Source organism: Chelmon rostratus, chromosome 8 (assembly GCF_017976325.1).
Source record: "Chelmon rostratus isolate fCheRos1 chromosome 8, fCheRos1.pri, whole genome shotgun sequence".
Taxonomy (NCBI): domain Eukaryota; kingdom Metazoa; phylum Chordata; class Actinopteri; order Chaetodontiformes; family Chaetodontidae; genus Chelmon; species Chelmon rostratus.
Window position 1 is genome coordinate 22509176 of NC_055665.1, and position 16839 is coordinate 22526014.

At 44.8% G+C, this 16839-nt stretch overlaps 1 protein-coding gene across 3 annotated transcripts in view; it reads right to left on the bottom strand.

Annotated features, from left to right (window-relative positions):
- Positions 1 to 1145: 1145 nt before the first annotated feature.
- LOC121610373 (low-density lipoprotein receptor class A domain-containing protein 4-like) overlaps positions 1146 to 16839 on the bottom strand; it is a 202762-nt gene continuing 187068 nt past the window's right edge. For all 3 annotated transcript variants that reach the window (XM_041942425.1, XM_041942424.1, XM_041942426.1), the window contains 3 exons: positions 12588 to 12742; positions 10964 to 11014; positions 1146 to 8198 (listed from right to left, as the gene is read on the bottom strand). In XM_041942425.1, coding sequence (XP_041798359.1) covers positions 7614 to 8198; positions 10964 to 11014; positions 12588 to 12742 — 791 coding nt within the window. In that variant the 3' untranslated portion in view covers positions 1146 to 7613. The remainder of the gene's footprint in view (positions 8199 to 10963; positions 11015 to 12587; positions 12743 to 16839) is intronic.

The window sequence follows — 16839 nt, forward strand, 5'->3', positions numbered from 1 at the left end:
CTCTGATTCAACATCAAAACCATGTAAAACTAATGATGGCATTCCCATCAGCCTCAGCTGTAGCTAAACAGCAAAGCATGCTAGCAGGCTAAGATGGCGAGCATGCTAAACATGATAGCTGCAAAACATCAGCACTGCTGTTGTGACCAGGTTAGCATCCTGATGTTAGCACGTAGCTGAAAGCACTGCAACGTCTCAGGCGTCTTTGAGACCTCGGGGTCCTGTTCATGGCTTATGATGTTTGGTTTCTTTTTTCTTTCTCTTTTAACTTTGTTGCATTTTATTTGTTAGATTCTTCTGTACACCATAATTGTTTTTGTATTGTGTTGCCGCCTCATGGTGGCCCTCGTAGAAACCTGTTAGTTGCACAGCAAATAGCTTCACCTCGCAAGTGTCACAGAATTACATTCATTCGTCAGCGGTGGTGCTGTTAGCTACGGTTAGTGATTTCAATTTCAGTTTAATGTGGAAGTGAGATGGAAAAAAAACTGAGAAAAAGGAGGTGGTTTCAGCAAAAAATGGATGAACTGTTACTTCATCAGGCCTCTGGGGACAGATCAATTGATCTGCCTTATCTGCAAACAGGTGAATTCAGTCCTCGAGGGATTTAATGTTAAATACAATTATGAGACCAATCCCAAATCCTACAACAAGGTCACAGGTTTTCTATGTGGCCATCAATCGTTTGGCTTCCTAAATTGGCACTCTCACTTTGACAACCGTTTTTCACAACATTAAATAGGCAACACATTGAACGCGAGACATATGCAGAGCACTGCATGACTGCTCTGCTACCTGCAGTCAGCATGAACATGGAGTAGAGCTAAGTTGTAAAGCACATTAGGTTTAGCTGTGCTGAAATTAGTTTCAAAAATTAAATTGCCTTACATAACAGTATCATAGCAGCCGATTAAGCCACTCATGCTGTGTTTTGCATGTCAGTGCATTACGCCTCAGCCTGCATCCCCACGCAACCAGGCTAGAAACCAAGCTAGCGAGTTACTGATGTGCCTCAAATCCTGCTCAGGTTATCTGGCTGCATGAGTGAGCACAGAGAGAGCACGGCCACATCACAAGACCTCATGAACTGTACAACGGTACGAGAAAAAATACAGGGAGGACACCAGAGTAATCACTTTTAAAGTTTTATTCATTACGCTGCAGTTTGACTACAGCATAAGTACAAGCATAAAATCTTTGACTACAACAGCACTTAAGCAACATTTTTTGATTTTTTTCTTCTTTTCTGTAAAAGTATTGCAATAACAGACCTTAGGCCTAAAACCTATTACATCACAATTGCTTAAATAAAAAGAGGCAAAAATACACAACAATTTTACCTCTGTGGTTTGGATATATATATACTGTACGGTTACTGGGTACAGTCATATATATATCTAGATTTCAGCACAGAGGGGGGAGGGGGGAACGAGAAGGATTCATTTTGTAAATAAAGCAAACCGATGTTACAAAACCCATGATGGAAGCAGTCCTATGGTAACTGTCAAGACAGAGAGAATACCAAACTGTTGAGACGTTATCATTGTTATTATTATCATAATTATTATTAAAATCTGGAACGATAAAAACAGCTACTTGTTGTCAGCAGTTGAGTACAGACTTCTGATAAGTGGAAAGAGGGAGCGCGCTGCGGGGGCAGAAATGAAATAAAAATCAGTCTGAGCCCAAGTTAGTTCTTCAAGCTAGTGCAGGAAACGAAAAAACAAAAGGTCTAATAAGAAGAGGGAGAGCCGAGCGGCGCTCCAGCCAAAGTTACAATAGAGACTTTTCCAAATTAAAACTACACAACTGCCACTTATTTGGTGCTTTGAAGAGGAAATGGCGCGCTGCTATGTACATCGTCTATAGATAAGAATGAACATGCTCTGCGGTTATTGTACAGTGTTATGAGTTATTTTCAGTACATACTGTAAATAAATGACTGCAGATTAAACATGACTTTTGTTTCAATATACTGTGCCACATATAACATTGTAATGTAGAAAACAAACCAAAAAAATTAGAATAATAAAGAGAGAAAAGTTAAATGACAGTTTTAACGGCATTTTTCACTCGTTTCACGCTGGTGCAACTTTCCAATCTTGACCAAAAAGGGAATGAGCATTTTTCCTGTTCAACATTAATGTGATCAAAAGTCAGTGATCCTCCTGTAACAGAGCTGAAATGCTTTAACCAGAGCCCAGCATCCAGCCAGATCTATAGCAGTGCTGAGTGTGCTCCACAGACTTAGACTTTGGCAGATATACAAAATTACAGCTGAAATGAACGAAAAGATTAAGATCTATGAGAACAGACACATAATCTCCCTTATTTGGAAGTGCTGACGGCTCTCGTGTGCAGTGGTCGCGTGTCGCGTCTCCCGAACTAGAAAGCTTCGGCTTTTTGACCGACAATTTACAAAGCGAGTGTAAATTCAACTGGGACTCGGCTGAAGTTGTTGCATTAACACCAACTGATGCGTGTGAGATTTCTGGTTTCTTCAAAGATCGGTCTAATAGAGCTATACATCTGTCCGGTGAAAAGAAAACCACCAGCCAGTACCCAAATGCCGGCAACCACTGTGAAAGCTTGTTTTTAGATGATCCAATAAACAAGTGAATAATATCCTTTCTCAACAACTTCCTCATCCTTATCATAACAGACTATTATTTATAGCAAAATATTATAAGTAGTAATTTGTATTTGTGTTGCAACCATTTTCTAAGCATACTTTGCAAACCATGTTTTCTCATAAAAAAAAGACAAAGCACGTTTTTAACTGTAGGCATTTACAAATTTGATGCTGCCTTCTTAAAATTCTTATATTGTCTATACATTATATTACATTATTCACAACATTTTTTTGTGGTTTCTACCCATTGGGTAGGATATGTGCATAATATATTCAAGTTATATACAGCACCTTACAAACAAACATAAAGAAAGACAGACTACTGAAAAAAGCACCGTTGGAAGTGAGGCACAACGAAGGTGGGAGCTTTTTGAGTGCAAGTGGGTTCCTATGTCTGCTCCACACGCTGGTCAAATTACTGGTTGAAATGGCTTCAGTTGCTTCGCTGGGAGCGACTGCTCCTGTCTGGCATAATGGAAGCGAGCAGGCCGGTGAGCACGCTCGCCGACGCCGGCGCGCCGGTCAGCGAGCGTGCCTCAGAGCTAAAAACGGTCATGGCTGAGCTGCAGCTCGGAGAGGCAGCTGGTGTTTTGCTACACTGCTGGTCCTGTGGTCGCCAAATGTATAGTTTCATGTGGACCTTCAACTTAATGTGGTTTTTGTCCACTTCACTGCAGGATCACATTCAGTCTGTAATCACACAGGAGCTCAAGAGCTGAATGAGAAACCCAGATCAGACTCACCACTGTAACATGGGTCCATGACTTTACGAAAAAGAAAAAGAAATGATCATTTTTGGCAAACCTGGCTACCCTGTCCTGTCATCTGTCTGTTCCACTCTGCCAGACAGCAGGTCGAGTCCCAGATAAAGCACCTGCAAAGATTCCAAGCCGCAGTTTGACTGAGGTGTGGTCTGCTCAAACATGAACATTAGGCACCTTATTTACTCACATAATAGTAACATGCAAACCTCCTTGTAGAAAACATAAAATTCATCTTTATATCCTCGATTTACAAGCTATGACTGTGCAGACAGAACAAGGCGAGAAAAAAAACAGAAAGGAAGAAAAAGAGGAAAGAAATGTGGGTTTGAAGCAGGTCCATACAGTCAAAGGCAGAAGTGTTCGGACAACCTTTCACTACGGGCTCCCCCAGGTTTCTGTGTAACAAAATGAAGATGCGTTAATATGGGTCTTGTGGGAAACAAGACTGAGTTTTGTCTCGATACTTGTGCTTTTGACTGCAGAGGGTCAGATTTCTCTCCTTCTAGTTTTGCATGAGTTGAGGGGACAGGGTGGACAGAAGGACAGAGCACTGGGAGGGTGGGGGTGGGGCATGAGAAGCAGCAGTAGCAACAATAGTAGCAGCAACAGCAATAGCAGCAGCGATGTAGTAACACACACACACACACACACACACACACACACACACACACACACACACACACACACACACACACACACACACACACACACACACACACACAACAGTAGCGCCAAATGGACACACACAAACACACAGCTGGGACACATGCATACATTCACACACACTGATGCTTCAAACTGACCAGAAAACTCTTCCTCTCTTATCATCGTGACATCTGAATGCTGTTAAAGTCAGACGTGAGCTCTCTGTGCACACGGCGGAGACTGTTCGCTTAGTTCGTTCATCTACAGGAACATTTCCAGGTGCTCAGTTTGATGTTGCAGCTGGGACTCAGCTCAGCTCAGACCTCTCTGCTGCAGTAGTATCACATGATGCCTTCAAATACTCATTAATGCTGCATTAAGCAACTTCACTCTCTGCAACTAGCAGAGGACGACTGGATGTTTAAACATGTGAGCGATATAAGTCTGCAGAGTTCATGAGCCAAACGATTTAATTAGAGCATAAAAGGTATCTGTGTCCCAATTCCATAATATATACTAACATATACTGAACATTGCTGAGTATTTCTTAAAAACTAAACCCACCTTTTCGCTATCCTGACAGTTTGTTCTTCACATTTGGAACAGTGGTTTGAGAAAATACTCAACATCCACTTACTACCTTTTCCAGAGCTTTCAACCACATACCATGGTCTTCCATAGCAAATGGTTTCCTCTAAGCTCAGTTGTTACGACAGTGTGAGCTTCAGGAAAATACAAGCAAGTGGATGACGAGTTAAGAAGTTTCTGTCAAACCATATAACTTCGAGCTGTTTAGAAAGATTTCTGTCTTCAGCAGGAACCAGTGGGCTTGGGCTGAGGTAGGGAGGTCTGAAAGTATCAAGAGAGACAGTACAGTGCTGGAACACACTAGATATGTTGACAATAAGAAAAATATAGAATAACACCAGCCTTATCCTTTAATCTCCTCAAAGAGAAAGCAAAATTGTTTTTCAAAGATTTAGAGCTTAATATTCTATTTGCTCAGATCTCCCTCTCCTTCCCTGTCTCACCACCATCAACTATTTGGTTTAATATTTTGCAGCAGCGAGCAGCTCCTCTATTTCCTTTGTGCATTGCAGTGAGGGACAAAAGTGTCCATCTACACTCCACAGCCAGCGTGCACTTTTCTGAGTATCCTCCCATTTCTAGACTTATTTAGCATGAACACACTACATACTCTGCACCCTCTGCGAATCAGTATGTAATATGAAACTGGGACACATTGTCTCACTATTATCAAGAAAGGTGGAGTTGTCCTTGTGCAGCTTTAATGGGACCTGTGGGGTGGACTGTGGCATGCACCTTCTTTCAGTGTCTACACCATGATAATAACCATCACGCATCTCTGGATTTAATGAAAGCTTAATTAATGATGTGTTAATATGGACAGTGCCAAGTAAGTAATACAGTATGTCCTTGAATCTCTAAACTCAGACAAAGCAGTTGGCTAATAAATCACTCAGATAAACACAGACATTCACACAAACGTGCACACACACACACACACACACACACACACACACAATGCTCCTGCAGGAGCATTAAGTGCTTTTCTGTGTTGTTAAAAGGTCTAACCAACACACACACACAGGCATACGCACGCACACACACACGCACAGGCACACGCATGCACGCGCACGCACACACACACACACACACACAGGGAGGAGAGGACTGCACTAGCACACTGCCAAACAAGGGCTCCACTCCAGTCTCCACTTTAAAGGGCTTGGCGGACTCTGCATCATTTGAACGCACTTTTTCTGCACACAGATGGAGGAGGGGATGATGAACAGTGTTTACCAGAGACACTGTTAAAAAGCTGGGATGGGGGGGGGGGGGGGGGGGGGGGGGGGGGGGGGGGGGGGGTAGAGAAAGGGGGGCACTGGCGTTGAACGCAAACAAGATAGAGAGACAGAGAAAGCGCAAGAGCAGAGGAGAAGGCAACGATGAGCAGAGAAAAAGGCTCGATTTTCAAAAAGGTTTTCTTTTACAAAAAGGACCCTCCCATAGCCCTTTGACTTCCACCACAGACAGTTTCCGTTTAAAACCTGATCGCTGTGCTGGCGGACGCAGACAGGAATCATCACTTTGTGTCGTCTTGGTTTGTTTTTGTGGCTTTAGAGACGTGAAGACGGAGAGCCGAGCCTTCTTCTTTTTGTTGTTGTTTTTTGTTTTCGTTGTCATGGCGACGGGGTTCGTGTTCAGTGTGGCTGTTGGCAGAATGCACTGTGCATGTCGAGATGAGCGGTGGGGGGAGGGAGGGGGGAATGGGTATGGACGCAGGAAACAGGAAAGAGGAAGTGTCAGGTGCTCAGAGGTTGGGACAGAATTGAAAAATGAAGAATCTGCCGCGACCAGGCCGCTGGGTGGACGATCAGATATGTTTTTCTTGTTATGGAGTCTGAGTCAGTGGTTAACTTGATATTCTGGCCAGATTTCCCAGAAACGTTGGTACGGAGCATGTCGGATCTTGCCGAGCAGCTCACATCTTTGTAAGAGTTTAGGAACTACTCAGGTTTGGGAAAGCCACCTCCAAATATTGTAACGACAACAAAAAAACAAAACAAAACAGAGAATGTGAGAAATGTTTCGTCCACCCGGCGGCTGGTCATGAGGCAGATTTCTTCCCCACTAGGCTGAAGTGTACACAGACGTGAGCAAGGTTATTTTCTTACTAAGTCTCGCTGTGCCTGTGTTGTAAGCAGACAGAGATGTTGTAGGCTGGGTACGAGTATTTCTTGCGGTTTTCAAAAGAGGAAGGACATAAGCTTATAATACTTGTTTTTTTTTTTTGCTCCCAACTGTTTAAATAACTTTGGAGCCAAAGTCCGGTCAGTCAGTCCATTCATGAAAAGGACAAAAATAAAGAAAGAAAAACAAACACATCAGCATCATTATTATCATCACATAGCATAATTTCCCTCTTCTCTTTTACAACAAAAAGATAGTGCAACTTTTAGATAACGTTTCTTTTTTGTGTTGTGAATGTTAGAACAAGTCATTCCCCCCCTTTGCTTTGCTTCCTCGTGAACCTTGGCACTAAGATTTGGGTTTGTGAGTCTCTTGTTTTGTTGTGTTCTCCGTTAGTCCTTGATTCTCAGTTCTCGCTTTGTGCACAGATCCCGGTCCGAAAATGAAACCTAAAAGAAAAACTTCATCCTCACTTCCCGGGGACAGAGTCGTCACCCGGGGGGACGAAAAGCAAATAGTTTCAATCTGTGCTAGCAGTATGTTTCTTTCTCATGTAGAGGGAAAAAAATCTCTCCACGCAGTGCATACATCCTGCCCCAGCAGTGCTAGCTGTTTGAATTACTAACATCGGAAAGAAACTCAAAGGAAATCAACTCTTGCTTCTCTGTTTCCTTGTTTTGTTGTAGCTAAGGTTGATATTTATTTGTGCATGGGAGTGTGGAGAGAGGACATGAGAGAGACAGAGAGAAAGAGAGAGAGCGATAGAGAGACCACTGCTTACAGGTGATCAGGGGTGAAGAGGAGAGACAGTTTCCAGTCTGGGGTGGGCGGCCCCACCTGCCCTCCGACCCTTTTCTTCACACCAGGTCCTCCGGTTGGCCGTCCTTGGCCTTGGCAGGTACTATTGTGCTTTCTGATTGGCTCTGCTGCTGGATCGTCCTGCTTCCTGGCCCCCCCACCCTCTGGTTATTGCTGTGCTGGTGTAGAAAGAACGCTGAGCCGGGGTAGTGACCCATCACCTCGCTGTACGCTGGCGGGGGGCCCTCCATTCGCCCGTGGCTGCTGGAGTTGGCCGCACTGATGCCCGAGTTACTGCTGGGCGGCCTCGGGCCGCCTCCTCCCATCCCTCCACCTCCTCCCCCCACCCCTCCCAGGCTCCCGCCTCCTCCCATGTCGATCAAGTCACTGTCGTAGATGGTCCGGTTTGGCGGCGCTCTCACCGACTCGCGGTTGAGCTCCATCTGTTGCTCGGGGTCGCGGAGCTGCAGGGTACACGGCCCCTGGTACGGCGGGGGCTCCTCACCGTCCGACAGCGAGATGGTGGGCGGCAGGTCGATCTGATGCTGCAGGTAGGGGTAAGTGGGCTGGAAGCGGCTGAAGCGGTCGCGCTGCATGAAGGAGGGAGCAGTGAAGCGATCCCTGGCCTGGGGAGCGTATAATACCTGAGAGGATGAGAGAGAGAGGGAGAAGAGGAGGGTGAGGGGGAGGAGGAAAGGGGAGTAAGAAGGAAATACAAGAGAAAAGAAGAGAGTGAGGGAGTGAAGAGGAGGACGAAGGAAGGAAGGAAGGAAAGAGAGACAGAAGAGGAGGAGAATGTTAGCACAGTTAGGTCAGGACAGCTGACTAGCACCAACAGGTTAAAATCCGTATCCCAGTATTATGATGTTTCTGATATATACACCAGTATGAAGAGTGTAAACATACAAAACAAAGTGATGTTCAGGGCAGTGAACTGTGTCCAACTGTATGTATGACATCAGAAAACACTGCTCACAGTTCAACAACTATTTGCAATGACTTTTGTAAAATGACAAACATAATATAATCATATTATGACGACAGACAAATCAGTGATCGGTGAAATAATACTGAATAATATCAACAGCATGCTGCCTTTGTCTTGCAGTTGACTTGTACTGAGCCTGTACTTGGTATTTTCTAGAATTTGGTGACGGGTATGGGACCGCAGGTCACACGGCGCTCCCCGGCAAAAACATTTTTCACTTGTTTTTGTGTCACACACAGGACTGTTTGAATTCTCATAACTCGAGATGTTACCGCATGGAGGGGGCACCATCTTGGAACACGGTATCTCAAGTTTCTCAGTACATCCATGGTGCTGACCCCCAGGTTAACTGTACCTCAAAATCAGTCCTCATGATGTTTATTACAGTACAGCTATTGTGAACTGCTCTGCAAGCATAACTGAATTCAGCGTAAACACTTGATTCCAATGCAGCAACGACCCATCAATGCATCACCAATTAGTTAGTAAAGGCATAACAGTGTAATTACAGTAAAGCAGAGAAAAGATCCTCAGTGCTTTCTACAATGTTCAACACATCGCCTCATCCTCCAGCTTTTGTCAGAGATCGTCACCTCAATTAGCTCTTCAGACTGTGACTGCATGATCCATTTCTTCATTTCTCACATTTCTGTCCAATTCAACACATTTCTACTGTGGCGAGTCATTATCAGAGGGAACCCATTTCAATTAGTGACTGTGGCTCTAATAGTCAACCCCCACTGACAAGGCGGTCCGGATGGAGAGAACAACAGACTGGAAACAAGAACCTGGAGGGGATAGAGGATCAGTGCAATTGAAATGGAGAGACAGAGAGAGGAAGAGTGGAACGGAAAGGATTAAAAAGAAAGGCTACTGAGATAAGGAGAGAGAAAGAGAGAGTACAGACAGGAGAGAGGAAGAAAGAGCCATGAAGATAAAGAGAGGAACGGAGAGTGAGAACGATAAAGACAGGAGGAAACAGAAGAGAGGGAAAAGAGAAAAAAGTATAGTGACAGACAGACAGAAGACAGACAGAGTGACAGACAGGCAGACAGAGGGAGGAGGGAGGGGGAGAGAAAGGTGTAGCTGATAGAGGGAGCAGAGCGCAGCAGAGCAGGGCAGCTCTCAGACGGCTGTCTAGACAGTGTCAGGGGAGGTGTTGCTGATTAATGACGCACCAAAAACCATCCACCCCCCTGCCACACACACACAGCCCCCTTCCCTGCATCTATCAGCCACCCACACTCATTGGCTGCATCTCCCTCTGTGTTTGTCTCTCCGTGGCCTTTTCCTTTTTTTTCCAGGTCTCTCTGGGCGCTTTAGCGTTGACACTGCTTTTACCTCCCTTCATCCTCCTCCACCTCTTCTTTTCTGACTCCCATCACCTGCCTTCTCCTCTTTTCTCCATCATGGCTGTTTGTTATCTTCTCCTCCTTTATTTTTGTTTACACATAAGGCTTTTAGCTGGCAGGGTTCTCCAAATGAAAGCAAATTTGCTGTGGTGCAAACTTGCCCTTTTGCCAACACGAAGTGCCACATTTGGCTTTGAGTGCCAAAGTGTGCACAGACTGGCCAGCTTAACTTCCCACACAGCCTCGCCATACTATTGTCTGCAACTTATCAATACGATCACGTGATCGGTTGTGGTTTCGGGCGTTCTGTGAACTCCGTGTTTCTAGTTTTCCCCGCTGCATCTCCTCCCACCGCGACTCGTAAGCTCCTCCATCTGGCACGGACACCATTAAGCAAACAGATCACCAGTCACAGTGAGTATACTGGCATTTGTTTGCAGTTCTGAATTCAAGAGACTTTGAGAACATGCCAGATTTGATTTTGTTTTGAGTATAGTGCCAGCCGTACCCGGCGCGACTTACAAGCTACAATTCCTGAATGATCAAATATTGACAAGCAACCAAATGCAAATGTCAGGATCTCTGTGCCGTGACAGGATTCCTGTAACCACAGAAGAATTATGCAAGGGCGAGTCCCGGGAAAATAAGCCAAGTAAGAAACAAAGAAAAGCTGAGATGGGACAGCATGGTGACAGCAACAGTCAGGGGGACACAATTTGCACAAGGTGTGTCCAATGTTTTTTGCAAAGTTGCAGAAAATGTTGGCTGATTTAGCCAGCCTGGTGACAGACTCCCAGCTACCCTACGTCCCTGGACGTGGACCCCATAGCTACTAAGGCTGATGTCGGCAGCCTTCGCGACAAACTTAAAGATACAAAAAACTGTAACAGGCTTTATAATCTCCAATTCGTGGCCATTCCAGATGCTCTACAGCTGTCAGTGTGCTGTAAATATCTCTGGTCATGGTCGTTATTATGAAGTGCAGCATTAGCCTCGCTCAGTCTGCCCCCTCGCGATGAACATGGCTCGGCTGTGTGTGTGACAGGGGTCAGCGTGGTGGTGGTCTTACCTCCGAGGCACCTTGTCGAGAGCCGCTGTCTGACGGCCACAGACACCCATCCTACACATCGAGACAGACAAGACAAAAATAAGAAAAACAAGGCTTTGGTTTTCAAAGGTCTGACTGTTGAGGCTTGTAAGTAGGTCTATGTTCCAGCGTTCACATATTCATGTTACTAGCAAACATGAAAAGTTCCTCTACCTTTACTTTTTCTATGCTGACAAAGTGAGAATTCTTTTTGAACATTTATTTATCAAACAGTTAAATTCATGTTAGATTTCCTGCTACAGATAAAGCATCAGAAATCAACGATGATCACTACTTTGCTTTTGCTTTTGTCTGGGATGGTGTTTGATGTGAGACCATTCAGCTGACGATTAAAAAAAAAAAAAAACTTTCTTCCTGAAAAAAAAAGGATGAAGAGGGGGAAAAAAAACATCCAAAAAGTAACAACTTAATGAGGACACAAAAGATGAAAGAACAATGCTGAGAAACGCCGGATGGCTTCAAACCCCAAATCCTGCCCTGTTTGGGAGCGGGGACAACAAAAGGCAGACGGCTCCCATCTTAAAAAATCGGCAGGATAAAAGCTACAACAAAGAAACGCAACTATCAAATAACTGCAGTTTCCCTTCGTCTACATTTGACTTGAGGATCTTTTCTAAGATGGCACAGTCAACAATATTTAGTGAGAAAAAAAAACATGAAAAGGAGGACAAACATGCATAAATCCTGGTTGTTTACGTGTCTGTTCGGGGCAAAGGCCATTGGCTATTCTTTCAAATAGCACTTTGTCTGCTATGGGGCTTTGTTGGCTTGTTGCTGTCTGATGTTGCATTTGTGGCATTTTTTGCTATGTGTCTGCTTCTGTTTGCATAATTTTTGTTTGGATTGGACTGCACAGGGAAGAGAGTGAAAGGAGGGATGAATAAGATGAGATGAGAGGTTATTAGCTGAATTTAAATGATCCATAATGGGACAACCAAGCACGAAAAAGCTTTTACCTGTTTTTCAGATACTGGTCTAGAGGCTGAATATATCAATGGACCAATATTTTTGCATTGTGGGTCATATTCTGTACCTGATCCTTTGTCAGTGGATGCAATCTCGCTGCGTGCGCATATGCAAGTTTGTCTGAGTGTGTGTGTGTTTGTCCCAGAGTGTCGACATGTCAGTATGGGGGCAGAGCCGCTGCTGTCTAGACGGTGCTGTATTGAATTAAACATCAAGGCCTGACAGAGTCTGGCTCTGAAGAAACCAATTCGGCAAGTTCACCTAACAGACTGGAGCAAAGCTGTTACCTCAGTGAAACTGGGACAGAGACTCCGACTGGGATAAAAGGATTCATTTAGCTCAGCGCAGCTTTACTGGGAACAAACTGGTAAGCTATGTTTGTCCTGCTTCAGAAATAAAGAAATGTACTGTCACAGTGAGTACGCAGGGACATTCAGTGAGAACAGATGAACAGACAGACATGCAGTTTTTCACTCACTATCAGTTTAGATCGAAATGTTATTGGCACGGTTGCTGAAAGAACAACACTGCCAGAGCAACTAAACACAACCCAATACAAACAGTATCTTTCTGTCTGTCGTGCACACTCGCACACAGACACGCACGCAATGATACTGACCTGCTGCAGGGCATGGTCGTGTCTGCGGGCCTGGCTCTGCCTTGTTATGAAGGACCAGGTGGAGAGCTTGTAGTGGTTGAGCAGGCAGATGATCACCACCACCATCACTGTCATCACCACGATGATGATGACGATCTGAACAAACTCCAGTTCAGCTGCACAAACACGAAAAAGGAGAGAGAGCGGATTAGCATCAAACATTTACAAGAGATGTACAATTGGTGCAAAATAACTTCAGTCACTAAATAAACACAAAACACCATGAAGTTCATTTGTACACTAACACATCTGCACAATATCTAGTCAGATTGTTGGAATGGAAAAAAAGATAAAAAGACGTCCACAAAGTGCTCAGGAAAATTAAACGTGAACATCTACATATCCACCATAACTAGGCCACTGAGCTGAGGAAGATCCTGTGATGTGATCAAAGAATGATCCAGAACAGCTACTGAAGGGACTTTATGGTGAGATTGTTTTTTCAGCTGGGAAACAATGGTTGAAGGGGTTTGATGGAGCCACACAGTCTCGTTTGTTAGATTAAGCACTGTTCCAATTGGCTGTTATAACTAAAGTTAACCAGCAGGGGGTAGCACAGGTCAAACTCCAAGTCAGTCTGCCACATAGTGATTATAGTGTGTGTATGGTTGATATGTTTGTGTGTGTCTGAGGATTCGACACAGAAAAGCTTCAAATCACAGATAAGATAAGTGTTGGGACTGTGGTGTCCGTCCCAGTGTACAGTGGTTTCTTTGTGGAGATGCTGAATAACTGCGGTGTTTCTGTCCTCAACAAACAGTCAGTCAGTGACACACACGCACGCGCACGCACACACATCGGAGCTGATCTGGGCTGACCTCCCAGATCAGGGCACCACAGGGAGACACAATGATCGCTGCCTTATAGTCACGTCCGCCTCTCGTCTCTTGTTCATTGTTTCATGGCTTCGTCTTTTTTTCCTTCTCCTCCCACTCTGTCACTTTGAACCCTCACTGTATCTCCACTTGCTCCCCTATCTCTCCATCCATCCTCCCTCTAAAACAATCCCTCCATCCTCCTCTTTCTCTCCCACAAGCCTCCTCTTGTATTCTCCCAAGTCTTCCAGCCTTTATCAGTCTCTCTTCTTGCATTCCTCTCTCGCCCATCATCATTCTTTCTCTGTGCTTCTTATTCTTCATCGTCATCTTCAGTTTCTCTCTCCTCCACTCACTCCCTCTCAGCAGTCTGGGACTCTTTTTTGTGTGTTGTCGGTTTGTTCTGAGTAGAAGTCTTGACCTTGTCTGGTCTTGGCACACAGTCTGACCTCTGACTCACACTCTACTCACTGCTGGACACTCACTCACTTTATGTGCCTGCGTTGTGTCTGTGTGTGTGTTTGTGCAGTTTGTGTCGCTGTGTGTGCAGGCAGCTCTGTAAGAGCAATGACACAATGTACACTCAGCTATTTGAGCTGCAGTGCCTTGATACTGACACTTTCTCCACAAAGCTCTGTACAATTTTTGGAGTATATCCCCGACAATCCACCTCACCATGTGGAAAATAAAAACAAGAAGAAACTGTCAGAGTTAGAGCTTTGATTGTCACTGGACAAAAAGAATAAATGAAATCACAAAATAACATATGTATTCTAACCAAAACTGTGGAAATCTGCAAGGAAGACAAGAAAGCTTAAAGCAGGAACTGGCCCAGTCCAGTAAAACCCAACCTATCCCAGTCTCCCCAGCCTCAGTAATCCTCCCCGGCTTATTTGTCTGCATTAGGGTGGGTTAGTGTCGAGCCTGAGCTGAAATGTAAACCCACCCAAACCTGCCTCTGCCCCACCACAGCAGCCACAGGGGACGGGTGGAGTAAGACTGAAAGAAGAAGGCCGACCAGCACAAACCACAAGTGAATGCAGTGAAGAACAAAACCTAAGCCAGTAAAACCAACCGACGGTAACCACCAAAGAGGAAGATATGAGGTGCTCAGTGCACAAGCAACAAGAACAAAAACACTGCACTAAACTGCACACACACACTCAATTCAGCACTCGTTTTCTGAGGTGGAAGTGATGGCCCAACCCAATCAATTTACTACAATTGTGAAACTTTTGAGTTTTTAAAGCTATTTGTCACAATATGAGTCATGTAATGTGGAACAGGTAGCAGTGAGGGGACAAAAAGCTGAGCGGGAAGATGAGGATGGTAACGTCATCAACCGCACACAAGGGGGAGGAGGTGGAGTGGAAAAAATCTGCAGAGCCAAATTCTCTTTAACAAGCCATGAGGGAGAGGGGCTGAGGTAAAGTTACATTCAAGGAACCAGTGTTCAGAAAACCAACAGAACCCCTTATACCTGCTCTCTCCACATCTGGTGTACCGCTGGTTCTCCACCAGTTTGGCTTGTGAAGCTTTACAGCCGAGCAACGCCTTCTCATGAACCCTGTTCTGAAGTTGCTTATGCGTGTGTGAGCATTTGAACTGAAGGTTTCCACATCAGATTGCTTAATTGCAACAGTCGTGACAAGATAAACTCCTCAGTATTTCATAAGAAGAAGACTCTTCAAGCGTGTTCACAGCCCTGTGAGGCTGTACTGAGGGACAGCGGTGCTTTGAGCTAAATCTCCCATCAGCACTCTAACATGACCACAGTGACAATGCTGACGTTCAGCAGGTATACTTCTCAGCATGTTCACCAATAGTTCAGCCAGGTTCTGCAGGTATTCAGTTGTAAACCAAAGTGTTGGACACATGTCCAACACAAACGTCAGGGGATCAAAGTTATTACAATTCATCCCAGGGGGAAATTTGAATATCTGTACAAAACCTTATGGTAATCCATCCAACTGTAGCGGAAACATTTCACTCCAGACCACAAATGTCGACCCCATGGTGGCACTAGAGGAAAAGCCATCCCCAAAATCTGTCAGATTCATCATCTGGGGATCATGAATATCTACATAAAATCGTGTGCCAGTTCATCTGTTATAGCTGAAACATTTCAATGGATACGACAATATCATCCTGACCTGCTGGCAGCACTAAATTAACAGTGGCTCACTGGAGTCATTAGGATTCATCTTCAAGGCACCATGCATGTCTGTACGAGCTTTCACAACAATCCATCTAATAGCTGATGAGATATTTCATTCTAACCAACAGACTGGCATTGTCACCCAAAGAGCCGTGCTGCTAGCGTGGCTAAAAAAGCACTGACTTGAGAATAGTCCTAAAAACAAACACAATTTTCTTTCTTCTCCATCTCGCTAATCATAATGTGACCACTGAGATTTGTTTTGCAACCCTTTGAGTCCACTGCCCTCTTTGAAAAGAGGAAGAGCATTGGAAAGATGTTGTGTTGCTTGGCTGTCTCATTTGGGAGCTCGAGCCACTACCAGCCCAGGCCTGTGTGCTCGCCACAGCAGCCACAGGGAGGGGACTGAGGGAGGGTTTCATTCAGAGAACAGCCTTCTGGGAAACCAAGTCAACCAGGCCCTTCTGTAAGCCTGCTGGATAAATATCACATACTCTGCTTTCTACTGTTGTAAAAGCCACACAAACCAGACGCCCAACTCAAAGCTGTCTTCTGAAGTACAGGCGGCGGTGTTTTTACAGTTCAAGCAAAATAAAAGTACAGCGGCTGCAGCTAATGGCCTCTCCTCTGAACGTCAGGGAGGAAGGAAGCCAGAGGAGGAGTTGAGAAGGGAGGAAGGAAGTGTGGGGAGTAGGAGAGATTAAATAAGAAAGAAAAGAGGCAGGGAAGAGGGGAGGCCCATCCTGCCTGAACCACAGTATCCACCCAGTTCAGAGGCTCCAGAACACAGTGTACAGCAGTGACTCTCGCACAGGCCAGAGATCAGTGTGTGCAAGCAGTCTGCATTACCAGCACCAGTCTGATGTTATTACAACAGTAATCCACTTGTCAAAACAATATCAGCCCGGCGTCTGCAGCACCCTTATTCCTTCAGCAGGCTGAATAATTTGCATTGCAAGCCAGCAGCCCCATTGCTTTTTGTCTGCTGTGGTGAGGACAGAGGCCATCAGGTTTATTCAAATCATGTGAAAGTGACCGGTCAAAAGACTATTACACTGCAACTCTTCCAAACATCTGTTCACATTGGTCACAATTTGGAAACAGCCTCCAATTCATTTAAGATAATTTGCTAGGCAGAAAAGACATACATAAAAGTGGTTTAACCTGAAGAACATAGAGCATAAATCTGTTTAGAGCAGTATTGTGGGCTACTTTTTATTCAACTGCAAAGATAAAAATT